At 47.8% G+C, this 27,583-nt stretch overlaps 1 protein-coding gene across 2 annotated transcripts; it reads left to right on the top strand.

Annotated features, from left to right (window-relative positions):
* Positions 1–1,211: 1,211 nt before the first annotated feature.
* INSIG1 (insulin induced gene 1) lies at positions 1,212–14,878 on the top strand. 2 transcript variants are annotated; one of them, XM_035254296.3, is made up of 7 exons: positions 1,212–1,305; positions 1,581–2,019; positions 4,876–5,000; positions 5,490–5,656; positions 5,982–6,081; positions 7,019–7,089; positions 12,885–14,878. In XM_035254296.3, exons 2-7 carry the CDS (start codon positions 1,608–1,610, stop codon positions 13,000–13,002), a joined length of 993 nt encoding a protein of 330 aa, XP_035110187.2. In that variant the 5' UTR covers positions 1,212–1,305; positions 1,581–1,607; the 3' UTR covers positions 13,003–14,878. The 2 variants fall into 2 exon arrangements, with proteins under 2 accessions (XP_035110187.2, XP_009001023.3); XM_009002775.4 differs by lacking the exon at positions 7,019–7,089.
* The last annotated feature ends 12,705 nt before the right edge of the window (positions 14,879–27,583 follow it).

Raw genomic sequence — 27,583 nt, 5'->3', positions numbered from 1 at the left:
TTTTTATTTTTATTTTTTATTACAAACAAGTCTTCTACGTGACTGCGATGATATACCTATCTGGGTGTGCGATCCTCAAGCACTTATGCAAGGTGGACTGCAAACAATGACCAAGACCCAAACTGCAATGTTCCATGAAGTCAAACCTGCCTGGAGTCCTTGGGAACGTGTACATGGTTAACAGGGCTTGAGAGGAGTCGGCCTGGAGGGTGAGAACGGACTCCGCTCCGCAGAGGGGCCGCTGAGGACCACACACCCACTACGCGTGTCATCCTCAGGAAATGCAATCGGATGCGCGCGAATTTCGCCCCCAAAGGGACCCAGAGCGGTCCCAGCTCTGGAAGACGTCTTTTTTTAACCTTCTGGCTTAGAGCCACAGCCCCAGGCTGAGGATGCCACATCAACGGCGTGACTCAAGTTTGAGCCTGCAGGGTCCCCGGGCCGAGCGCGGCTGAGAGCACAGCTTCCTCCCTCAGCCCCAGCCCATCTGCACGGGGCCAAGGCGCAGCTTTCTCTGCCGTCAGCGCTTTCCACGACGCGGACGCGGGCTCTGAGCGGGCACGGGCCCGCCCTTAGACGGCGACCCGAGGGGCAAACAGGATGGAGGCGCAATCCTGACACTGTGGTCCCGATTTTATCTGCTCCTGAGTGGTGCGGGTGGTTTGCTCTCCAGGCGTGAGCAAAGGCCACGAGGGGCTGAGGAAAGGCCCCGCCGACGCAAGCCGGGCCCACCCGGGACGCCCGCGCCGGTCACCCGCCGCCGCCAGGCGCGGCGCAAAACACCTGGCGAGGGGAGCAGGGAGCCAGGAGCGGCGGCGCCCGCCCGGAACCCCGCCCCGTCCTTCCTCCGCCTCCGCCCGGCCGGACTGTCCCCTTCCACGTCCCCGCTCCCCGGCAGCCCCGTCGCAGCCGGCCAGTCCCGCTCGGGCCCGCGCGCCCCGCCGCCGCCGCGCGCCCCACCAACTTCGCCTAGCCTCCCGCCCGAGCGCGCGCGGGCCGGCGGTGGCGTGTGCACACGTCATATGGGCCGCCCGCCTCCCATTGGCTGCGGCCGCCTCACCAGACCGCGTGTGGACGGGCGCGCGGGCGGGGCGGGGCGAGCTCAGACCACGCCCCTGGGAGGTGCGCGCGGGCGGCGGGTAGGCCGGGCAGCGTCACGTGATGCGGGCTCCGCGTCCGGCCATATAAGCCCGCGCGCCCCTCTAGGCGCCGCGGCCGCACTTGGGGCCGTCCCGGGCCGCGAGTCCACCTTCCTCGCTGTCCCGCCTCCGCTAGGAGAGCTGCGGGCGGGCGCCCCTCAGCCAGGTACGCGGCGGGCCGGGGGGGGGGGTTCGCGGGCGGGGTTTGGTCTCGCTGCAGCCGGTCCTCCCCGGAGGTGGGCTGACGCGGGCCCCGCTCGGGCCGGGGGTGCTGCTCGCCGTGAGCGCGGGTCCCGTCCGCAGCCAGCCCTGGGCGGGCACACGGGTATCCGACCCTGGGGGCGGCGCTGCCGCCTGTCCCGGGTGCCGGGGTCCGCGTCTGGCGGGGCCTTCCTCGCTCTTTGTATCTTCCGAGTGAACTTGATGACCCCCTTCTTCCAGGAAGCGCCTCTCGGACGCGAGTGACCGATGCCCAGATTGCACGACCACTTCTGGAGCTGCTCCTGTGCGCACAGCGGGAGGCGCCGAGGCCCCCCGCGAGCCAGCGCCGCGGGGCTGGCTGCCAAAGTGGGGGAGATGATCAACGCCTCCGTGTCCGGGCCCTCCCTGCTGGCTGCCCGCGGTGCCTCGGACGCCGACCCCGCGCCCGGGGGTCGCAGCGCTGCGATGAGCGGCCCCGAGCCCGGCGGCCCCCACCCCAACACCTGGCATCATCGCCTGGTGCAGAGGAGCCTCGTGCTCTTCTCGGTCGGGGTGGTCCTAGCCCTGGTGCTCAACCTGCTGCAGATCCAGAGGAATGTCACCCTGTTCCCCGAGGAGGTGATCGCCACCATCTTCTCCTCCGCCTGGTGGGTCCCTCCCTGCTGCGGGACAGCAGCTGGTGAGTACCCATCCTGGTTCTGCTGGAAGTAAAAAGGGTGACTTTTCAGCCTGTAGGAAACCTGTATTTGAAACTGGAACTATCCACAGATTGAAAGTGTGCGTATCCAATCCTGGGATTTAGAGAAAGGAGAGAGGGAGAGAGGACCTGGCACCCTCGAGGGCGGGTTCGGGCCACCACTCTCTGAAGTTTGAGGAGGCACAGGGATGGAGATGAGGCGAGGAGATAATGGGCTGTTCGAGCAGATGCTGTGCCAAGCTGACTGCGGGCCCTTCCCTCCTGGTGTCCGGGTACAGCCCCAGCTGTCATCTCGCGCCAGCCGCCCCGGATTGGCCGCCTGGGGAACTGGTGAGCAGCGGGACTGAATGGCCATTGGTCGCGGCAGCAAACATGCTACCCGGCTGGATAACTGAAAACAAACCCGTCACATGTGTTGAGGAGGCGGTTGCCAGGGGAGCAACTTCTTAGCACTTCCTTTTGCCCGGTCGCTGAGTAAACTGTGGTCCGAAGCAAACTGTTTACCCCCTGAACTGTTAGTGCTCTGAGATTACATTCTTAAGGAGAAGAGTAAGCCCCTTATGATGGCGTTTAGATTTTCATTCACCCAATCAGTAGCATAGATGCTGTACAGCATAACCCAGGGCCAGTCCGCACTGCGGACGGGGGACTGCTGGGTATCTGTGGCAGAATTTCTGGACTGTCATTGAACCGCTTTTACAGAAGTGTGGAGTTGATCTTGGCCCAGCAAATCACTCACTGCTTCTGTAGTCACACAGCATTTGCTTATTTAACAAACTTTTATCGGGTGCTTTCTGCAGCCTCAAAAACCCTACAAGCTGTTGAAATGTTAATACAGAAGTGAGCACCACAGGCCCCTATCCTTAAGCAGCTCAGAGTCTGGTAGGGAAAACAAACGAGTACGTAAGTGACTCCAGTGCGGTGCAGGCGGCATCAGCTTGCTGTGTAGCTGACATTTGTCAGCTGACTGCTGACCAGAGGCTTCCTGTGCTTTGCTGTATTCGTTCCTTACAGCAGTGCGGTGTGGAGCTTCATTTATAGATGTGGAAACGGAGTCACAGGTTAAGTCCCATCCGAGGATGCACAGGTAGAAAGTGGCCCGGCCATTGTTGTCAGCTGTTCGTGCTGCCTCAGCAGGTGTGTCTCCTGCGCTGTGGAAACACATTGCCTCAGTTGACCCACTGGAGACAGCGAGCAGCAAAGAGTTTTGTAACAGAGAGCTGTGTGTTCAAGAACTAGGACATGCGTCTCTGGTTATTAAGTAGTGGGTAGAAGGTTTTCATCTTTGTTCTCGGAGAGATGGGGTCCACTTTTGTTTTTTGAAACACTTGTATGTGGCTGTGCTGATTGAACATTTTTTGAGAAGCATATCTAGATTTAAAATGCCGTGTTTCATATACATTTGGAAGAATAGTTTCTTTCCTTGAACCAAAAACTTGATCTTAGCAATGAAATAGTTTGTAATTGAAGCCTCAGGGATTTCTAGGAATATCTGGACAGTTTCTCATACTCTCATACTCGACTTTCTCTTTTAAACCATCAGCCAAGAGCATGAGTAAAATATTTCGTAGTATATACACATTTTTACCTATTTAGTTTTAAACCTTAAAAGGTAAGATTAAGCTATAGTGAGTGAAGTAGAATTAATTTGAGGGGGGGTTCCGTTTTTCAAAATTCCAAAATTAGAACATGATTAAGTATAATAACTTGAAAACTGAACATTTTTTATCTGTATGTTTGACTAAACTGTGTTTCTTGTTTCTCAGTTGAACCTACAATGTGTATTTCTTTCACACTAGACTGAGGGGAAACAATTGCAGGGCTCTTGGTCCTTGGCTACAGTTTCCAGTGACCCTTGTGGCCCTGCATCCAGCCCCGGCAGGCCAGCATCCCCACCCCCCACCACAGACATTCATTCCTGCCTTCATTTTTGCCATTTGACTTCTCTCTGGAATCCCATTCCTTCCCCCCGTCCACATTCCAAGTTCATGTCTATGAAGAACTTCCTAACTGTTCCAAACCACAGTGATCTCTTCTCTGTGTCCCAGTTACATAATCCTCATAATTTTACACATGAGAACACAAACATGCAGAGCCACGTCCCATCAGAGAGCAGGCCGGGCTTTGAGACTGACTTTTCTCTTCTTGGTCTGGTGCTCTTTCCACAGCATGGGGCTTGACTGTGCAGGAATCAGAGAGTAGAGAAGCCCGTGTGGGGCTCGCTCTCTCCATCCTTGCGCACGAGCATGTGTGCACAGTAGGTGCTCAGTGTCTTGTACAGTACATGCTAGAACCCCGAAAATCAACTCCAGGGCCACTCTAGGGGCATGTGACCCAGACTGTCAAAGTCAATTCAGCAAATACATATCTCATCACGTGCCCAGTCCCATTGTGGGGTGGTGGCAGGAGTGTCAGCTGTGCTGCGGGGAGTGGACAGATTTCATTGTAAGGTAGAAACCACACTGCATGAAAAGACAGGGTGAACTACACGGTCATGTAAGTTTCGCTTCAGGGACATGGGGGTTTTAAATATAAGGTTACATATTGCTCATATTCACATGAATAGCTTCTGCTTGATTCATTTCTGTGTTTGCTAAGACATATTCAGCTACACTAAATAATAGTGATTTTTAAAAAACTTTTCAAAACAGTACGGTTTCATGGGAGTGCTACTCAAAGAGAACGAGAATGTAAAATCAGTCTTAGCTATGAAGTTCCAGCTGATAGTATTTTCTGGGAGAAGGACTGGTTCAGGTGATGTGCTGTGTTATTTACGACCACGTTGAAATTCTGGAACTTAAGCCTGCTGTGTTCTAACTGTCATCTTTTTTTAAACAGCTGTTGTTGGCCTACTGTACCCCTGTATCGACAGTCACCTCGGAGAACCCCACAAGTTTAAGAGAGAATGGGCCAGTGTCATGCGCTGCATAGCCGTTTTTGTTGGCATTAACCATGCCAGTGCTGTATCCTTGTTTCTGTGCTATGTCTAGAGGATCTTTTTAGGTGATATGTTGAAGTTTTGTTTTGTCATGTTTGATGAGTATTTCATATTCGTGCAGTATACTCAAATGACGCCATGTCATAATGCAAACGTGATGGTGGCCCCTGCCCATTTCAGGTTACTGAAAAGAGAAAGAAGAATGGGGGCTCTAGATGACTTGGTAGTAAATATATTGTTTTATGATCAAAGTGCTGACAGAACTTTATATATAGCTTTCAGCAAGTTTGCGACTCGGTGATGCCAGGGAGATTTCAGGTGATCTTGATGATCACTGTAAGCTCTTACCCAACAGACCCTTCCTTAGCTCACTACGCGGGTTTTTATGGGCAGTTAATTATTTGTGGTGCAATAATTTAAAAACCATGTTTTTAACCCCTGCGTGTGTGTGTTTTAAAGTGTTTTTTATCTTACTAAGAATCATTCAGCTTTTCCTTAACTCTTGCATCACCAGAAATTGGATTTTGCCAACAACGTCCAGCTGTCCTTGACTTTGGCAGCCCTGTCTCTGGGCCTCTGGTGGACGTTCGATCGCTCCAGAAGTGGCCTTGGGCTTGGCATCACTATAGCTTTTCTAGCTACCCTGATCACTCAGTTCCTCGTGTATAATGGTGTCTATCAGTAAGTGTCTGTTTTCAAATATTGACTTTGGAAAACACTTAACTTTCACAAAAACATCCATAAAGCTTAGATATTTTTATATTTTATTTGGTTTTTATATGGAATGATATAGATTCAGGCATGAAATTCTCAAAAATGTTTCTATTCATAACTTAATGCAAAGGAAAACCAAGTAGCAGCAGTTACAACAATCCATTCAAATATTAACATTTTGTAACACTTCGTGGCTGATGCATTCTGCATATCCCCCTTACAGAGGATCTTTGATGCAGAACTGAGCCAGGTGCAACTGACTGCTAAGGCACAGTTTCTTTTCTTGCTGCAGGTACACATCCCCAGACTTCCTCTATATTCGTTCTTGGCTCCCCTGTATATTTTTCTCAGGAGGCGTCACAGTGGGCAACATAGGACGACAGTTAGCTATGGTAAGTGAAACGATCATATCATCTTCTCAGACTTCCGTCTTTTTATCTTGATAGAATTATTTGACATGATACATTCAAATCTGTGTTTATATATTCCAGTTCAGATTCAAGTGACAATAACTGAGGAAAGCTTGTATTTAAAAAAAATAGGTAATGATACCCAGGTAAAAGTTCATAGGTACATAAACTCATATTTTATCTAGAAAGGAACTAGAGCTCTCGCACTGCCCTTTGAATTGCAGGTGTGTTCATTGTTCTGAATTTTCATAACTTCTGTAGTAAGCAGTACAGAAAGTGACTGGTGGCTCCAGTGAATGGCGTATGAGTGTCCCCGCCTCCATCACCATCAGAAGCAGATCTGGATGTCCTCATGCAGTGATACTTTGCTCCCTAAGCATCTGTCTGCAAGAGTTTCTTTTCACAAAATCAAGAGTGTATGCAAATGATGCTGGCCTCTTAGTCCGCAAGCCAAGCAAAGGGAACTGAGGCTGCAGAGTCTCTCTCAGGCCAGGGCAGGGCCTAGTTCAGGCAGGCAGCACCCTTCTGTGGGGCAGGTGGCCCTCGGCATGGAGAAGCGGTGACGAGAACACTGCTGCACATGGCTAGGTCCCCATGTGGACGGACGTCCTGCCTGTCCTCCCTGCACTACCCTGCAGAGCTTCTCTCACAGCCCCCGAGGGGGATGAAAAGGCAGATGAATCCCAGGATGGCGCCAGCAGTTTCCATTAAAAACTGGCATCTGAGCACTTTAATCTAAAAAAAAATAGAGGCGGACTTTTAAGTGTTACTTTGAGTTGACTTTGACTGGCAGTCTGAAATAAAGTGAATTAAAAAAAATCTAGAGCTATTGCTCTTGGAGATAAGCTCCGGGACTTTCCTGGAAAACTTATCTTGGTACCTCATGCTATTTTTAAAACAGTACATTTATGTTTCCCAGCTGATACCCTTCTGTGAGAAGTTGAATTTGAAGGCCACTTGGCTGTTTCACAAAAGCAGAAGTAATTGCAAGTGGAATTTGTAGTGTTCCACTGGTTACTGAGTCTCTACTGGCAGATTTCTCATGACGGAGAAGAAAGGACTGCTTGCCTTTTTTTTTTTTTGAGACAGAGCTCACTGAGTCACCCGGACTGGTACCATCACAGCTCACTGTAACCTTGAACTCCTGGACTCAAGCAGTCCTCCCATCTCAGCCTCCTGAGTAGCTGGAATTACAGGCACATGCCACCATGCCTGGCTAATTTTTTTATTTTTTGTAGAGATGGTATCTCCCTGTGTTGTTGAGGCTGGGCTTGAACTCCTGGGCTCCAGTGATCCTCCCACCTTGGCTGCCTAAAGCACGGGGATTTTAGGCGTGAACCTGGCCTTGCTTTTTTCGATATTACAAATCTGGTTGGATGGTCCCACATGAAAATAGTACATCGCTTCTGCGGATTCACCTTCATCACTGTTAAGTCTTCCGAGGAGGGCTAGGCAACTCCATCACTGCTTTCTTGCTTTCTGTTTTTGTTTCAGTGCTCTTTGGGAGAGAATTCCTAAGGTGTTTAGAATAAAACTGCCCTCAACCAGATTGACTATTTATACATTATAATTAAAACTTGAATGACATTTAAAGAGTTGGTTATTTCTGTAAAGTAGATTGATGCTATTATATGTCAAGGCTTTTTAAATTAGTTTTAAGAAACGAGCATTATTTTGGTGGATGAAGAAATTTCACAACATTCATAAGTTCTAAACATCTAGAAATAGAGGAAACATTTTCAGTTTTGAAGATAGTTTCATTAAGTAATTCCTGCTGTGCTCCTTTGATCCGTACAGAAAAAAATGTCAGATAACTCAAAATAGGATAGTGGCGTCGTTATAATTCTCCCTACTTCAGATTTCTTTTTATCCTTTTTTTCTTTAAACTTAGGGGAAAATGTTTGGTTGTTCTCACTGTATCTTAAAACCTGCAGGAGAGAGGTCGCCACTGTAATCTCCTTCTCTCCTGGGTCGACACATGAAACTGAACTCTCAGGGCTGTAAGCCCAACCCGCCTCCTGCTGTTTTTATTCATAAAAAAACTTACCCTTATCTCTGGATCCCAAATATTCTTCTTTTTTCTCTTCAACATCAGAAAACTCATTTTCATCCATCAAACCAGGACGTGGCTCAGGGTCTTCATACTGCGGTCCTCTCCCTGGTGCTGCACCCCTTCCTAGGATGTGCCTCAGGGTCTTCACACTGCGGTCCTCTCCCTGGCGCTGCATCCCTTCCTAGGACATGGCTCTGGGTCTTCACACTGCAGTCCTCTCTAGCACTGCGTCCCTTCCTAGGACATGGCTCTGGGTCTTCACACTGCAGTCCTCTCTAGCACTGCATCCCTTCCTAGGACGTGGCTCAGGGTCTTCACACTGTGGTCCTCTCCCTGGCGTTGCATCCCTACCCAGGACATGGCTCTGGGTCTTCACACTGCAGTCCTCTCTAGCACTGCATCCCTTCCTAGGACGTGGCTCAGGGTCTTCACACTGTGGTCCTCTCCCTGGCGTTGCATCCCTTCCCAGGACATGGCTCTGGGTCTTCACACTGCAGTCCTCTCTAGCACCGCGTCCCTTCCTAGGACGTGGCTCAGGGTCTTCACACTGCAGTCCTCTCTAGCACTGCGTCCCTTCCTAGGACGTGGCTCTGGGTCTTCACACTGCAGTCCTCTCTAGCACTGCATCCCTTCCCGGGACGTGGCTCAGGGTCTTCACACTGCAGTCCTCTCTAGCACTGCATCCCTTCCTAGGACGTGGCTCAGGGTCTTCACACTGCAGTCCTCTCTAGCACTGCGTCCCTTCCTAGGACGTGGCTCTGGGTCTTCACACTGCAGTCCTCTCTAGCACTGCGTCCCTTCCTGGGATCAGGGTCTTCACACTGCAGTCCTCTCTAGCACTGCATCCCTTCCTAGGACATGGCTCAGGGTCTTCACACTGCAGTCCTCTCTAGCACTGCGTCCCTTCCTAGGACGTGGCTCTGGGTCTTCACACTGCAGTCCTCTCTAGCACTGCGTCCCTTACTGGGACATGGCTCAGGGTCTTCACACTGCAGTCCTCTCCCTGGCGCTGCATCCCTTCCCAGGACATGGCTCTGGGTCTTCACACTTCAGTCCTCTCTAGCACTGCGTCCCTTCCTAGGACATGGCTCAGGGTCTTCACACTACAGTCCTCTCTAGCACTGCGTCCCTTCCTAGGACGTGGCTCTGGGTCTTCACACTGCAGTCCTCTCCCTGGCACTGCGTCCCTTCCTTAGGCTGTGCCCCTTGACATTCGCATCTGTGGTGTGTATTTTCCCCCAGAGCAGCCTTCCCCACATTCCACTGCTACCCACAACATGGAAGTGGCTGGATATTCTAGGGGCGGTACCTAAGAGCTACTAGTTTAACATCAAAACCTACACTAGGTAAGGCTTTGTGACGGGAGGTGACGAGAGCGGAGTTGAGGACAATCTGCAGGTGAAGAGATTCAGAGGCTCAGTTCAGCACTGCGGCCAGACTCGCCCAGATCCAGTGTAATTGGAGGTCTGTGTTTGGTGCTGATGGTTTTGCCCAGTGTACTTGACACCCTCTCATTCTTAGCCACCTCAGTTCTCCTAAAATGGGTTTGTTCTAACTTATGGTTTCCTCCCTTAAAAAGAAACATAGTTACTTACAAGAATAACCATGCTCAAAAGTTACAAGTTGGCTTTGTTTAAAGTTATATGGTCTCCTAGCTCTTTCTATGTGTTACTTTCCCTCCAGGTGCCATTGTGCTTTGTGTCCAAAAATAGGCAGAAACATTTATCAGCCCATATTTTTGTTGTTGTTGTTGTTATGTTTTTTGTTTGTTTTTGAGACAGTCTCATCCTGTTGCCCAGGCTGGAGTGCAGTGGCAGTCTTGGCTCACCGCAACCTCCGCCTCCCAGGTTCAAGCAATTCTCCTGCCTCAGCCTCCCGAGTAGCTGGGACTACAGGCGTGTGCCACCATGCCTGGCTAATTTGGGTGAAGAGACAATCTCTTCACCTGCAGATTGTCATCAACTTCCCTCTCGTCACCTCCCTTCACAAAGCCTTAGAGCTGAGGTTTCACTGTGTTAGCCAGGATGGTCTCGATCATCTGACCTCGTGATCCACCCACCTCAGTGGTGTCTGTTTGTTTTTGAGACAGAGTCTTGCTCTGTCGCCCAGGTTGAAATGGCAGTGGAACAGTCTTGGCTCACTGTAACCTCTGCCTCCTGGGTTCAAGTGATTCTCCTGCCTCAGCCTCCCAAGTAGCTGCGATTACAGGCGCCCACCACCATGCCCAGCTAATTTTGTATTTTTAGTAGAGACAGGGCTTTGCCATGTTGACCAGGCTGGTCTTGAACTCCTGACTTCAGGTGATCTGCCCATCTCGGCCTCCCAAAGTGCTGGGATCACAGGCATGAGCCACTGCACCTGGCCCAGCCTGCATGTTTAAAATAATGAGTCCGTAGCCATCAATTATAGAACTTGCAGTTGGTGCTGTTTGTAGCTTCAAATCTTTTCTTAAAAAGCAGGCTGCAAACCACCAACAGCGATCAGGCCTGTCCTTCCACTGTTGGCCCCACTGCGAGTCCCGCCCACCCGAGTGTTAGCTTGGGATTGAATTTGCTGTCCTGTGTTAGATTGGCCTGACTCAGCTGCTCATGATAATAATACGATTACTGTTACTGGGGGCTTCCATTGATGGGGCTCTTACTGCTGCACAGGAGGCATTGTGCTAAAGCTTTCCATCAGTGGCCAGGTTAGTCCTCATAACACAACTCTTTGAAGTAGAAACTACTATTAGCCCATTTTTAAATGGGGAAATTGCAGCTTACGAAGATAACTTGGCCAGGTGCATGGTTGAGGTGGACCTGGCACCTGCTTCTCATTATTATACCACACTGCCCTTTCAACATGTTTTGCACCTGCCTTCACCTGGATGTAGGTTTACAGCAGCCTGCGTTGGTGTCTGGGTTGCCATTGAAAATATGTCCCCGTTAGGCAGTGCTTCTGGAAGTCCCCATGCCACCCTTCAGGTCCCCTTGGGCTGGCAGTCATTCACCTCTGGCGTCTGTGTGTTCTTAGCTAAGGCCAGACCTCACTGGCCTCTGTAGACCATGGATTCTAAAAGTCTAGTCCCCATTTGTTTATCTGCACATTTGTGAACAGGTAGTAAAATGCCATGACCAATTTTATTTCCAGGTTGCTGGCAAGAGTTTGCTCTTTTGTCTTCTCATTGCAGTTTGTATAGAACCCTTCCAGTGTTCATATATATATATATATATATATATATATATATATTTTTTTTTTTTTTTTTTTTGAGACGGAGTTTTGTTCTTGTTACCCAGGCTGGAGTGCAATGATGCAATCTCGGCTCACTGCAACCTCCGCCTCCTGGGTTCAGGCAATTCTCCTGCCTCAGCCTCCTGAGTAGCTGGGATTACAGGCACGCGCCACCATGCCCAGCTAATTTTTTGTATTTTTAGTAGAAACAGGGTTTCACCATGTTGACCAGGATGGTCTCGATCTCTTGACCTCGTGATCCACCAGCCTCGGCCTCCCAAAGTGCTAGGATTACAGGCACGCGCCACCATGCCCAGCTAATTTTTTGTATTTTTAGTAGAAACGGGGTTTCACCATGTTGACCAGGATGGTCTCGATCTCTTGACCTCGTGATCCACCAGCCTCGGCCTCCCAGAGTGCTGGGATTACAGGTGTGAGCCACCCAGTGTTCATATTTAACTATTGGCAGAGCTTTCACATTCCAGTTTCTAGAGGCATATATGTTTGCTAGAAGGTCTTACTGTGTGTCCAAGGGTAGTAACTGGCATCCCAAAGCCCCTGGGTGACTTGACCCAGGCTCGTGACTTTACCTGTCTGTTCAGATGAGAGGATCTTGGGGTTTTCTGGATGAGTAATCTCCTTCGTTGCTGAAGGTGAGGAGCTCAGCTCCTTCCTCTTAAAGTGAACCGAGGGCAGTTAAGTAACAGGGGAAGGCAGGATTCTGAGGGAAAAAAATGTGTACAGAGGCTTCTCCTCTGCCCTTTAGCAGAAGCTCTGCGGCCTCGGGAAGGTCGTGTAATCTCTGGGTGTGCTGCTTTATCAGTGAGACACTGCGGTCTATGGAGAATCTGCCCTGCAGTGCTTCGTCGTAGTAGTAACTGTAGTGTCTACCTCTCAGAAGCTCTGTGAGGGTCAAATGAGAAAGAATATGTAGAAAGGATTCCCAAACTGTGAAGCTCTGTGTGAATTGAGGGCAGAGTTACTATTCAGTATTACAAAGCGTGACCTATTTCCAATGTCTGTTTCAACAAACTGCTGCTAAGATGGGTTATAACACAGGCATCAGATTCCAACCAAGGTCTGTGGCCGAAACCTCCCTTCAGATAAAGGTTCACTCCCTTAAATGCCATTAGAACTTTCTGGAACACCTGTCATCCCATAAGCATCACCATGCTTTGATAAAACTGGGCGTTTCCTTTCTTCAGTCACACTTTCACCAGTAGCTTACACTTATATCATAGGCTTTGTATAAGGGCCTTAGCAGTGTGATTTCACTTGAGGCAGAGAATTCTCGTAATTTTGCAGGTGAGAGGTGCAGCTCCCTCCTCAAGTGAATATGGTGCAGGGGAGCTGGGAGAGCTGGCCTTGGGCTTGAGTTCTCTCCACGTTTCCCACATCTCAATCCTGTTTCTTCCATCAAAGAAATTTTTAATCTTTCACATGTTAGGACGTACTTAATTGATAATTAAAATATTTATACATTTAGTGCTAACTTTCTCTTTTTTTTCCTTTCTAAACATAGGGTGTTCCTGAAAAGCCCCATAGTGATTGAGTCTTCAAAACCACTGATTCTGAGAGCAAGGAAGATTTTGGAAGAAAATCTGATTGTGAATTATGACAAAGATTATCTTTTTTCTTAATCTATTTAAATGGGGCTGACTGTACAAATGACTCCTGGAAAACATTGTTCCCCTAGTCTAGAATAGGGAAGTGGAGAAATGACAACTCAGCCTGGGGTCCTGCCGTGCCTGGCTGCACTGGCGCCTATCTGGGCCCCGGAGCGTTCTGCCTGGGCTGCATGGCTCAGGCAGGTGGCAGTTTCCCGAATATTAGATTTCATTCATGTGATTCAAACACGTTGCCATGTTTCAAAGCCTTGAACTAAGACTCAGTTACCAACGATCAGTTTTGTATCAGTACCCAAAGGAGGTGGGCTGATGGTGCTTAACAAACATGAAGTGTGGTGTAATAGGAATGCTATTTATCCAAAAGAGTCTGAAAAATAGGGTTGTGTTTAGAAAAGAAAAGCAGCAGCAGGGATGATAGAGAGCCATGCTCTAAGTGGGGTCTCGGTGTGGCCACACTTCATGGTCACGCGCGTTCATCCTGCAGCGGCGTGTTTTCACGGTCACACGTGCGTGTATCAGCAGTGAGTCAGCTGTGCTGTTCATGCCACCCGTGGAAGTCTGTGTAGACAATCTTGCTGAGCAAAAGGCAGTGAAAAGTCATGGTTCCCACACGGCGATAGATTGGAATTTTCACCTCAGTTTATGAAGTTCGTTTCGAAATCCATGATCATCTGAGAGTGAATACCTGTCTGCCATGTATTTCAATCTTAGCGAGCCAAATTTTTCGTTTGTTACTACAGAACAGAGATGACTGGTCTTTTTCCAAAGCCCTATGGAATTTGCAATCTGTGATTGCCTTGTAAAAAGGAGAGTGTGTAAGTCACTGCATTGAACATGTGGTGTTTCTATATTCCATGATATTGGTGAGCACAATGTAGTCATGAATGGCATAGACCATACCAGACCTAATTTGCAAGTATTGGGTCTTAAACTTCAAGTGCAATGTATATGAAAACCAATCTGAGCCTTGTATCTCTTAAATATTTATTTTTTTTTTAACGTATGAGATGTCAAGAGAAGGGTTCTCCATTCATTTCAGTGCTGCATGGAGGAAACTTGGCAATGATTTCTTACAGTTGTGAAGTTCCTTTCGTGTTATACCTTCCTTCCACTGAACCCTCAATCTTTGAAATACTCCAATTTTGTGGGTTTAGTAATTTTTACTTACAAATTTACCTTTTTGTATTTCACAATTTACATGTGTTTGGGTTGTTTTAAATTCTGTGAAAGGGGCTTGATTAAAAGACTCCTTTTAAATGGGAGCCCCCAGTCAGCAGAATGGCAGCTTAGAGGAGCCCTCCTGTGAGCACTGGTGTTTGTGTTTGGTTTTGTGTCTGTGATGATCTTTGCTGGGGTTTTTTTTTTTTGCTTTGTTTCAAGGGAAACGTCTTGGAGTACATTTTAAGTTCCTGAAGCTAGTTTGTTTTAGAGGAAATATTGTTTAAAAAACAGGACCATTCTGAACTTTGGAATGATCCCTTATAAATGTTCTGAACTTGAAAACAATTAGTTTCATGAAAAAAATTTACAATGAAGATGCTGGCGTTTTATGAAGAAACCAGAAGTTATTAGATGAAAGCAGTGAGTGAATCTTTACAACAGACTTGATCGTGCACAAACAGTAAGTCTTTCCTAAATGGAAGTCAGGCTGTATCTGTTAGAAATAATGTAGCCAAAAAAATGTAAATTTGAAGATTTTTTTTTGCCAATAGTTTATAGCAAATATATGAACCAAAGTGATTTGAGTTTGTAAAAATGTAAAATAGTATGAACAGAATTTGCACTATACCAGATTTGAACATCGAGTGAGATGCACATTCATACTAAGTTTTCAACATTGTGTTCTTTTTGCATTCATTTTTTACTTTTATTAAAGGTTCAAAACCAACTGTTGTATTTATGTTTGTTTGCTTTTTTAAAAAAAAGGTGGGATGGTATTCTCTGTGCAGGACGTAAGAATTTGTAATGGAAAAATATTTCACAGTTCTTCAAATTTTACTGAATTTTAACACAACCTCTTGGGAAGTATCATTTGAATCATCCGTCAGTACACGCAGAGGATTGGTTCCACGATGCCCACGTATACCAAAGTCTGCAAACTCAAGTCTGGCATTTGGCCCTACGAAACCTGCGTACCCAGAAAGTCAGCCCTCCGTATGGATGGGTTTCACATTCGGCAGATAAACCGTGTTTGGCTGGAAAAACTCCGTGCATAAGTGGACCCAGGTTTAAAGCCTGTGCTGCTTAAGGATCAACAGTGTGTGTTTTCCTTACGGCAGAAAGTTAAATGCAGCGCAGGCTAAATGGAACCTGCCACCTTACCCTCCTCCCCACAGGCACCCCATCTTCAAGCAGGAGGAACAGGCTTGCTGTCTGGGCACAGCTGCAGCTCCCCTGCTGTGAGCTGGTGTGGCTGGAGTTCCTTGCTCTCACAGGCCATCACCATGGGATGAGAACTGAAGATTTGTGTTCAGCACCCAGAATATTCAAGCTGTGCAGGCTCGTGACTTGTGGTTGCGAAATCACGTTTCAGTACCAGCAGAGAAAGGCCTTACCTGATATGTACCAATACATTTTATAATATAGATCCAAAACGATAGGTTTCTACTGCATTTAAAACATGAGACATCCATGTGTGGAAAACTGGTAGAGCTTAGGATGAAAACATTTCCCTCATTGCAGAGACTTGATATTTGCCTGAGATTAACCCAGTTTACGGGGCTCTAGTGTCGGAGTGCCCACTGAACTAGTCGAAGTTCATGTTTTACAGTAAGTTTTGGAAGTTAAACCTTTCCTGGAATTTTTCTGGTCTGTTGAGCCAGGGATAAGAGTTACACCATTTCATTAAGGGTAAGGTGTGTCATTTACAAAAGATTTCTTTGTTCGCTGCTTTTGAGCTGAGTGGGCAAGGCTGGGTGGACAGGAACTCGAGACTCAAGGGTGCTTTGTTGAGCCAGTTTTAAAAGCCACCTGTGACCTGACATAATGAACATTTCTGGCAGATTTGTTTAAATGAATTAGATCTAATCATTTGGTGACCTGGCATTCTCCCCACCCTTGAAATACAGACATTTCCTTTATTCTGGTGGTAAAAAGAAATGGGAAGGGAACGATTCTAAATCTAAAGTTGCCTTTTCTACTTTATCTGTTAGAACAGACCTTTTTCCTAAGAACGTTCACTTTCTGAGAGTTTCAGATTATCTCTTTGTAATAATGTAACTTTAGCATCTAAGCCCCTGTCGGAATACTCCCTTCGAAGGGTGATGCTGTGAGTGTTAATAACGACATTAAAATTCAGCCCTAACACCTTATGCCATCAGAAGCTGCTCAAGTCCTCGTAATCTACCACTTTGCTTCCTCTTAGAGTGACGGGAGCTTATAGGCAATAAATTAGCCACAGGAGGGATTTCATATTGATCCGTAAATGGCAAAATTTGCAAAGGTAAGAAAAAGGCGCATGAAATAAATCCAATTCCTAATACCCAAACATGGGGCCCGGTGGACTTTATAAATCTTGGTAAGATTCACACCTGAAGAATTGCTTCCCCGAGCACTTATAAAAACACCTAATAGTGCCTGGCACGAGGTAAGCCCTCCACATGCTACGTTCCCTTCCCCCGGTTTTCGCGGGGAAGAATAAATGTGCTGAGATAGTGCCTTAGGTATAGCAGTGTCAGTCTAGGTTTGTAATTTTCAAGACCAAAAAATGGTCACATAACATGAAAAGTGTTTTTTTCTTACCATTTCCACATATTCAGCACTTCGTTTTTCTGAGTGTCTGACACCCTTTTTCCTCACTGTTCTCCACATTCCCAAGTTCAGGAACAGAAGGAAGACCGAAGATGAGGTCAAAAGCACTGGGTTCACAGAAGTCATCTCATCAGAACCCAGCTCTTCGTATTCTTTTCTCTGTCTTCTCTCAGGCAGGTTTTTCATTTAAAATCATAAGTGTCTTCCATTTCATCCCTTGGACCTCACTGAAGGGTCACCCCTGGCTGTTCTCTTCACATCAAACCTCCCAGAGTTCCTCCAGGCTCAGAGCACTTGCTCTTGTAGCCACCGGAGTCCACCTGAGTCAGACTGTCAGGCTGCTTTCCTCCTGCAGGCCAGATCCCTGGCAGGGAGGAGCCACCTCCTCGCTTGTCCTATCCTGGTGCCTCACCATGGCCTGGATTGTGCTTCATAACACGTTCATGCCTGCCGGAAGGTGGTGATAAGATGACTTCCCCCACTTAATATGCTTTTGGGACACTGTTTCATCTTAGTAACCCCCGTTTCCCCCCATACTAGACATTCAAAAGAAATTTATAAATGAAGAAAGGAAAGAATAAAAACAAAAGGAAGATGAAGGGGAGAGAGAGGGAGGCTGGCTGTCAAATGTTCAGGTGCTGGGCATTATAAAACCAAGTTTTAAAAAAGCCTATAACCACCTACCAAATTCAGATGCAACCTAGCATGCCCTTGGCGCTCTGGCAGTGGGAAGGAAGTCGAGCTGGGAGACGCGTCGCCTATCAGTGCTGGCATGCCTCTGCTGGATCCACAGTCTGGGAGCTGGTCCATCCGGGGCCGTATTTCTCTGGGATCTTATGTTCTTCGCTCTGTTATGGGTTAAATTGCGTCCTCCCCCACAAGAAAATCTGCCCGAGCGCTAACCTCCAACATCAGTGAATGTGCTGTGATTTGGATAGAGTCTTTGCAGAATGAATTAATTTAAGTTGAAGTCATTAGGGTCCTTCTAGAAGGGGAAACTTGGACTGGCACGCCTGGAGGCAGACGGCACAGAGACACAGAGAGAAAGCCACAGGAAGACAGAGGACGGAGGGGTGCAGCTGCGGGCCGGAGAACACCTGCTGTTGCCACAGACGGGGAGAGGGACACACTGTCCCTTGCACCTTCGGAGGGAGCCAGCACGGCCCACACCTCCATCTCTGACCTCTGGTTCCCAGAGCTGTGTAACAACAAATGTCTGCTGTTTAAGCCACGTGGTCTACAGTGCTTTGCTGGGGCAGCCCCGGGGGACTAAGAATGCACCACGACCTCAGTCCCAGCTTGAAGACCATGTGTGCTGAGGAGGCATCAAGCCCGCTTGGGTCTCCAGCTTCAAACAGGAAGGTAGAAAGGGCAGCTGTAATACCCCCGCTTCCCAAGGAGTGTGGAGGCAATGACAGGTTCTGAGCCGATTCATTGTCTGGAGGAGTCTCAAGAGGCAGCTCTGCACCCAGAACTTCGCTTAACAACTGTACGGGCAACAAGGAGGCGGGGAGGAACGCCCCAGCCACAGCATGAACGCACAGCTCCCTCGGGTGTAGGTGAAGCCTGCTGAGGCCCAGCAAGGGCGCAGGGGCGGAGCATGGGAGGCAGAGACTCCTGACAGCCACAGGGCACTCTCATTGTCAGGGTGTTTTATGTTAGGTAGGAAAAAGATGCAAAGTACTTCAGAAATATTTTCACTAAAAATGGTCAAATATACGAGTCCACTATTTGAAGCAAAAGCTTCTTTTATTTGGAAAATGTCCTCATGTGGAGCCCCTTATTTCCAGCAGGGTGAGGACACCAGGACACCGAGGCCAGGGCCATGGAAGACGGGTACTGAAGGGCTCTCCTTAGCAAGCAGGGGAAAGTTTGCTAGTCCTGTGTAAACATATTTGGCTCAGATGAAAATCAGCACGAAGCAGCAGAATTTCAAAACCCAGTGTCAAATTCTCCCCTGGAGCAGATCAGTCTCCTTTCAATAGCCAGCCCCTAGGCAACCGACTGAAGAAAACAAACAAAATAGAAAGAACCAAAAGCAGATGCACATGGGCCGTGGGGGCACCACACTCAGACTCAAGCAAGGTTGGCAGCCGAACCTCCCCTGGGGGCCAGCAGCTTTCCTTCCCGGGGGCCCAAAGGGCACTCCCACTGGGGACTCCATGGCTGGAATCCTCTCTGTTATTTGGAATGCGATCACGTCACAGATCAGAATGTCTCTGGACATGTCCACATGCACCCCTTCCCCACCTCCACTTCACAGCCCAGAAGCTCCAGTTCCCTGGCCCTGCCAGCTCCCAGCCACTGTGCCTCGGACTCCCCATTGCCTTCCATGCCCTGCACAAGGGCACCCCTTGTGATCTTTTCATAAGGGGGTCCTGTCCCTGTTGTGCTCTCACTGTGAGCCCTGTGTGTCCAATTCACATCATTAGACCCTGCAGTGCACTGATCCTGGTGCCTGTCCCTGTAGGCTGGGGCCCTTTTGCAGTGGAGCCATGCTGGACTCCTCAGACCTTCCTGATAAGTGAAGCCCCATGGCCTGGAGAGCTGGTACTTCAGATGGCCCTCCAGGGTTCTGAGGGTGTCTCCCCAGAGCTTTGGGGTGCTATGAATAGACCCTTAAAACAGGCCCATTAGGCCTGCTCCCTCTGTTTGAAGGTATTCTAGTCCCAGACTCTGCTCCATTTTGCCTGGTTGACTCTTTCCCTCTCTCAGTGGAGGAGGCCTCCTCAGTGACTCCGCAAGCCTCAGGCCAAGTCCTACGGTGGGGACAAGGAAAGAGAGAGCTGGTACATCCTTCCTAAGACCAGGCTCAAGTCTAGGTCTTCATCTCCTCCTAGCTACCTGAGCTTGGGATCATGACCTCTCAGTAACCCATTTTTGCTTTCTGTGAGATGGAACTAACAATAGTACCTACTCATAGGGCTATGATTGCCTGACAAGAATATAAGCTTAACAAATATTAGTTATGACCATTGTCATCACCGTCATCATCACCATCACTATCACCATCACCATTATCATCATCACCATCACTATCACCATCATCATCATCATCACCATCACTATCATCATCACTATCACTATCACCATCATCACCATCACTATCACCATCATCATCACTATCATCATCATACCATCACTATCACCATCACTATCACCATCATCATAACTATCACCATCATCATCATCACCATCACTATCACCATCATCACCATCACTATCACCATCATCACCATCTCTATCACTGTCATCACCATCACTATCACCACCACCACCACCATCACTATCACCATCATCATCACCATCATCACCATCATTATCACCATCACTATCACCATCACCATCATTGTTATCACTATCATCATCATCATCACCAGCATCCTCCCCCTCAGTATCATCATCACTATCATCGTCATCAATATCACTATTATCACGATTATCATCATCACGATCATCACCACTATCATTACCATCACTATCACCGTCATCGTTATCACTATCATCATCACCGTCATTACCATCATCACCAGCATCCTCCTCAGTATCATCATCACTATCGCCATCATCAATCATCACATCATCATGTCATCATAATCACCATCACTATAATTATCACTATCACTATCATCATCATCGTCATCTCTTTACTCTGATTCTTATTATTCGCTCAGCCCTGCTTTGCTTTGTGTCTATGTCAATCCACAGAGAAGTGCATCAGGAGAATTGTATAGCTCACATTTACAAAACCCTAATTCTGATTTCCTGAATTATAACCTTGAAGCCTAAGGGCTCAGATTGGGCACTGGAAAGGAAAAATAACAATTCTTCTTAAGATGGAAAAATGAATTGAGCTTCAGCACTTGTAGGCATTGCATTTACCTTTAGTTACCTGACCAAGTACCATCTATCTCTCTACCTATTTAAACTGTTCAAATAGTTAACCTTATGCTTATGGTTTTAATAATGTACTTTTCTTCTGGAAATATCAAATAACATCAAAATGGATAAAGTAAAAATTGAAATTCTCTCCTCCCACTCACCAGGGATAAATACCGTTTACAACATGGTGTGTATTCTTCCAGGTCTTCGTTAATACACACAAAAAATCAGAACAATGGATGCACTATAATGGTATAAAAATTGAAAACTGTGCTGCTTTGGTTGTAGTAAAAAAATCTGTCATAAACTTTCCTATTTTAATAACTTTCAAGTATACAGACCAGTATTGTTAAGTATATTTACAGTGTTCTGAAACAGCTCTCCAGAACTTGTCTTACAAATCTGAAAGTGTATACTCATTAAATAACAACTCCTCTTTGCCACCTTCCACTGATCCCTGGTAACTACCATTCTGTTTTCTCTATCTATGAATTTGACTCATCTAGGTATCATATATAATCGTACTGTATTTGTCCTTCTGTGACTGGCTTATTTCACAAAACATAACATCCTCAAGGTTCATCCAGGTGCAGCATGTCAGGATTTCTTCCTTTTTAAGGCTGTATCGTATTTCATTGTATGTAGACGCCACATTGCATTTAACCAGTTAACCACCAACAGATATTTGATTTGCTTCTACTTCTGGGTTATTGTGAATAATGCTGCTATGAAAACAGGTTTTGAGACCCTGCTTCCAATTCCTTTGGATGTATACCCACGGGCAGGATTGCTGAATCATATAGTAGTTCTACTTTCAATTTTTTGAGAAGCTGTCATACTGTTTTCCATATCGGTGGCACCACTTTTCACCCCCACAAGAGTGTACAAGGGCCCCACTTCTGCACATCCTCACCAACACTTGATTTTTTTTTTTGACAGTAACCATCCTAATGAGTGTGAAGTGACATCTCATTATGGTTTTGATTTGCATTTCTCTAGTTATTAGTGACATGGAGCCTGTTTTATATGCTTGCTGATCATCTGTATATCATCTTTGTAGGAACGTCTATTCAAGTCCTTCGCCCATTTTTATATCAGGTTACTTAATTTTTAATTGTTGAGTTGAAGGAGTTCTTTACATACTTAGATGTTAACCCTTTATCAGGTATATGATTCACAAATATTTTCTCCCGTTCACAAGTTGCTTTTTCCCTTTGTTGATTGTACCCTTTCACACATAAAAGTTTCTTAAGTTTGCTGTAGTTTTATTTCTATGTCTGTGCTCTTTTGCCTGTGCTTTTGATGTAATATGGAAGAAATCACTGCCAGGTCCAGTGTCATGACGTTTTTCTCCTATGTTTTCTTTCGAGGTTTTTTCAGTTTTGGGTCTTACGATTACATCGTTAGCCCATTTGGGTTCATTTTTGTATGTGGTATAAGGTTAGGGTCCAAATTCGTTCTTTTGCTTGTGAATATTCCGTTTTTCTAGCACCATTTTGTTGAAGAAACTGTCCTTTTCTCATCGAACGGTCTTGACATCGTTGTCAAAGGTCAAAGGTCATCATTTTGACCATATACGTGAGTGTTTTCTGGGCTTTCTCTTCTATTCCATTGGGCTGCATGTCTGTCTTTATGTTGGTATTGTACTGTTTTAATTACCACAGCTTTTTTTCCCCCTGAGATGGAGTCTCGCTCTGTCACCAAGACGGGAATGCAGTGGCACGATCTTGGCTCACTACAACCTCTGCCTCCCAGGTTCAAGCGATTCTCCTGCCTCAGCCTGTCAAGTAGCTGGGATTACAGGTGTGCACCACCATGCCCAGCCAATTTTGTATTTTCTGTAGAGATGGGGCTCCATCATGTTAGCCAGGCTGTTCTCAAGCTCCTGACCTCAGGTGATCTGCCCACCTCAGCCTCCCAAAGTGCTGGGATTACAATACCATAGCTTTTTAATATGTTTTGAAATCAGCAAGTATAATTCCTCCAACTTTGTTCTTTCTCAATTTTTTTTATTTTGTGTGTGTGTGTGGCTATTTGGGGTCACTTGAGATTCCATATAAATCTTAGGAATACTTTTTCAATTTCTGCAAAAAAATACCACTGGAATTTTGACAGACATCACGTTGAATCTGTAGGTTGCTTTGGGTGGTACTGACGTCCTAACTTAAGGACTTAATGAAGTCCTCCAATCCGTGATCAAAGGGTGCTGAAAATGACGCTTTTTACTCAACAATTTATCATTATGAGTCAAACATACAGATTCATTCACCTGTATTCAGTGAGTATTCAGCAAGTGCCTACTATGTTCCAGGAATTGTTCTAGGCACTTGTGATCTACTGGTGAGCTGAGATGGGGTCTCACTCTATGGTTCAGGCTGGGGCGTAGTGGTATAATCACAGTTCACTGCAGCCTCAGTGAACTGGGATTGAACAGCCTCAGGCACTGTTCTGGCTGGGCTCTGGTAATCCTCCCAAGTCAGCCTCCCAAGTAGCTGGGACCACAGGCGCACACCCTCATGCTCAGCTAAGGTTCTGATATTTTTTTTATAGAGACAGGATTTTGTCATGTTGCCAAGGCTGGTTTCTAACTCTTGGGCTCAAGCGATCCTCCTGCCTTGGCCTCCCAAAGTTGACAGCTGCTGACTGATGAGGGTGCTGGTTGCTGATCTATTTTTCTACACAGTTGTTTATGCTTAATTGTTGCTATTTCTAACTTCCAGGGCCTATTTGTATATTAGGGACATAAACCATTTGTCTTTTATGTACAGGGCAACCATATGCCCTGGTGGGCCTGGGACCAGCCCAGCTTGTGCCTTCTGTCTTGGTGTCATGATTAGCTGCTCCCTCTTCACTCTCAAGTATCTGGGTTGGAGCAATAAATAATAAACCCCTACCATCACAGCCTCGTGTCTGCCTCTCTTCCTCCACGGCACCTGGGTTTCCCTTATTTACAAAGGCCAAATGTGATGAAGATAACACAGAATCAACTGCCCCAGAGTTGCACAAAGCCGTCTGTCTCTGGAGATAAACACTTCAATTCCCCTTTAGAGCAGACTGTTCTAAGCTTAAAAACAAAATCACCAGGATAGATCTCTTGGCTGTATAAACACAATGCATTATTGCATTACTTAGGAGAGATAATGAACACGTGTTTGCTGAATGGATGAGCGAATGCGTGAGGAACCAGAAATGAGGATGCCTCTGTTGGATTAGGTTCTTAGCTGAAGGTAAGCGGTGGAAACATAAAGAAAAATTGGATCTGAACCAAGACCTTGGAATTAAGCAGAACAAAATATCACCTAATCTCCCCTCCTGGTGCTTCTACCCCTCTTCCAGTGATTCTGAAGACTCGTATGTTATGGCACACATGGTAACCTCAACTACGTACTCTGTTGTGTGACCAGCAATGTCAGAAGACGCTGAGATGCCAGCAGATGGAAAGGCTCTAAATGGATGGCTGGGGCATCTGCGCCATTGCTGGGTGCCCCAAACAATACTGGTGTTTGTTCTGGAAGCTAAAGGCGAAGCGTGCTGCAGGTACTGGTAATGAAAGTCTTATCTGAAGCCACGGGTCATTCAGTCATCTCTAAGGTGGCTACTGTGGAGGCCAGAACTGCCAAGGCATCCTGTACAACACCGAACATGGTAGCAATAATCCTTCACTGGGGGCTCGATGGGTGTCAGGCACTGTTCTAGCCCTTTATTTATCTGATCTCGTTTCATCCTCATCATAACCTATGAGGCAGAATTACTCCCGTTTTAAGATGAGAAAACAGAGCACAGAGAGGTTGAGTAACTTGCCCAAGGTCATGCAGTCAGCAAGTGGCAGAGTTGGGGTCAAAGTTCAGGCAGTCTGAGTCTTGAACACAGGTCAGATTAAAGATTAGTTACTTGCCTCTGCAGATTTTTAACATCGATAACAATTTGGCAACCCTATGAAACAAAATGAGCAGAGATCAAAGAAGTGCCCAGATTAAAAGCTTCAGAGGATGGACTCATATTCCACTTTGGTGGAAAGGCATCCAGGGGCTATATTTTCTATATATATATATATATACATACATATATACACACAAACATATATACACACATGCACACACACACACACACACACGCACACACATATTTTCAGATGGAGTCTTGCTATGTCACCCAGGCTGGAGTGCAGTGGAGTGATCTCGGCTCACTGCAACTTCTGTCTCCTGAGTTCAAGCGATTCTCCTGCCTCAGCCTCCATAGTAGCAGGGACTACAGGCGCGTGCCACCATCCCTGGCTAATTTTTTGTATTTTTAGTAGAGATGAGTTTTCACTGTGTTAGCCGGGATGGTCTCGATCTCCTGGCCTTGTGATCTGTCTGCCTCAGCCTCCCAAAGTGCTGGGATTACAGGCGTGAGCCACTGCACCTGGCCGTTTTCTATAGGCCTAAATTTAAAAATGGACTTCCAGAATCTAGAACATCTCAAGTAAAGGCATCTAGACTGATTGGTTGACTTCCCACTGCTTCTATTCATGGAAAACAGACATATGAAAGGCTGGAACAGACATCCATCCATCACCTGGGCTGGAGTTGAGCCCTCTGGCCACAGAGCCCAAGTAATTTTCCAGCTACCTGACTACTGTCGATGAATTAAAATCAACTCATAACCCCTGACTCAGTCAGAATTCTACCCAGAGGTGCTTTTTGGTCAAAGGTCCGTCATCAGCTGGGCATGGTGGCCCACGCCTGTAATCCCAGTGTTTGGGAGGTAGAGGCAGGCAGGCTGTTAGAGCTCAGGAGTTCAAGATCAGCCTGGCCAATATGGTAAAACTCCACCTCTCCCCAAAATACAAAAAGTTAGCCAGGTGTGGTGGCACTCAACTATGGCACTGTATCTTAGGAGCAGCTACTTAGGAGGCTGAGATGGGAGGATCATGTGAGCCCAGGAGGTGGCGGCTGCAGTGAGCTGTGTCCTTGCCACTGCACTTAGCCTGGGTTATAGAGTGAGACCCTGTCTCTACAACAAACAGAAACGAACAAACGCACATCATGGAAAGTTTTGTCCTTGCTCTGGAAACCCTGAAGGTCACGCTGCCAGGATCTGAGATGGGGAACCAAGCGGTGGCTGGAGCTTGGCAGACACAACCCCAGATCACAACGGAGCCCTCACTCCACCAGGCACTGGCTCCAAGTACCCTGTGGAGCCACGGAGCTTGGCCAGGCTCAAACCCATAAACCATTAGACCCAAGGCAACTGGGAAACAAATTCAAGACTGTGCTCCATTGAGGACAGTTTTTCAAGGAGGGCTCTTCCAGGTATTTCTCGTATCTTAGCCTGCTCCTGCTGCTGCTGAAACAAAACGCCACCACCTGGGTATGCTGTAATCAAAGAAATCTCTTTCTCACAGGTTGAATGCCCAGAGAGGGCCCAGTCTTGCCTTCAAGATGGTGACCGTGGTGAAGCAGAAGGGCGAAGGGGTGAACCGTTTTCGAAGCTTCCTTTACCAGACACGAATCCCACTCCCCAGGGCAGAACTCTCCTGACCTAATCCCCCACAGGCCCACCTCCTAATAAATATCACCACAGTGGCAATTAAGTTTCAGTCTGTGAAACCTGAGGGACACACTCAGACCCCAGCATAGATCTTAGCAGTTACTTGGATAAATCTGTCAACCCCCCGGAAGCTGACAGGCAGCCAGTCCGGGGCATTCCCTGATGAATGGGCGTCCTGCTCTGGTCTGTGCCCACCCACTCTTGCTCCACAGTCGGTGGTGGCTGCAGAAACAAACATGAGGAGAGGGCCAGGAAGACTGGGCCCTCGGGCATTTAAACTCTGCCCAGCCCCCCAAAACACTCCCCCAAGAGAAGCCTCCTTTTTCTGCTGTGCTTGGAGTGGAGGGCCATTAAACATGTGAAGACATGGCGGGAGGTGAGAGGAGACCCCCCAGAAGCTGTGCCTTCCTACGGGGCAGCCATGTGGGGCCCCTGCCTCTGCTCACCTAAGCAGCAGAGGCCCCATGTGCAGGGCTCCGGGTGCTTTCAGAAGGGATGCTATACCTTCTCTCATGGCCAGGGCCCCAAGAAAGCAGATATACCCAAGACAGCCAATGCACCTAAGACAGCGGGTGCACTAAGACAGCAGGCGCTCCCAAGACAGAAGATTCCCCCAAGACAGCAGGGCGCCCAAGACAGCAGGCACCCCCAAGACAGCAAGGTGCCCAAGACAGCAGGCACCCCCAAGACAGCAAGGTGCCCAAGACAGCAGGCACCCCCAAGACAGCAGGTGCCCCCAAGACAGCAGGGCACCCAAGACAACAGGTGCCCCCAAGACAGCAGGTGCCCCCAAGACAGAAGATTCCCCCAAGACAGCAGGGCACCCAAGACAGCAGGTGCCCCCAAGACAGCAAGGTGCCCAAGACAGCAGGCACCCCCAAGACAGCAGGTGCCCCCAAGACAGCAGGGCACCCAAGACAACAGGTGCCCCCAAGACAGCAGGTGCCCCCAAGACAGAAGATTCCCCCAAGACAGCAGGTGCCCCCCAAGACAGAAGATTCCCCCAAGACTGCAGGTGACCCTAAGACAGTAGGTGCCCCCAACACAGCAGGTGTCCCCAACACAGCAGGTGCCAAGACAGCAGGTGCCCCCAAGAGAGAAGATTCCCCCAACACAGAAGGTGCCCCAAGACAGCACGTGCCCCCAAGACAGCAGGTACCCAAAGACAGCAGGTGCCAAGACAGTAGGTGCCCCCAAGACAGCTGGTGCCCCCAAGACAGCAGGTGCCAAGACAGTAGGTGCCCCCAAGATAGCAGGGACCCCCAGGACAGCAGGGACCCCCAAGACAGCAGATGCCCAAGACAACAGGGACTATAAGACAGCAGGTGTCCCCAAGACAGCAGGGACCCCCAAGACAGCAGGTGCACTGGCCACCAGAATGCCAGGCCTGCAACACCACAGAGAAGGTGGAAAGCATGCGTGTTCAATG

The sequence above is a fragment of the Callithrix jacchus genome, chromosome 11 (genome assembly GCF_049354715.1).
Source record: "Callithrix jacchus isolate 240 chromosome 11, calJac240_pri, whole genome shotgun sequence".
NCBI classification, from domain to species: domain Eukaryota; kingdom Metazoa; phylum Chordata; class Mammalia; order Primates; family Cebidae; genus Callithrix; species Callithrix jacchus.
The sequence above is the reverse complement of the archived record's forward strand: the minus strand, read 5'-3'. Positions and strand labels throughout refer to the sequence as shown.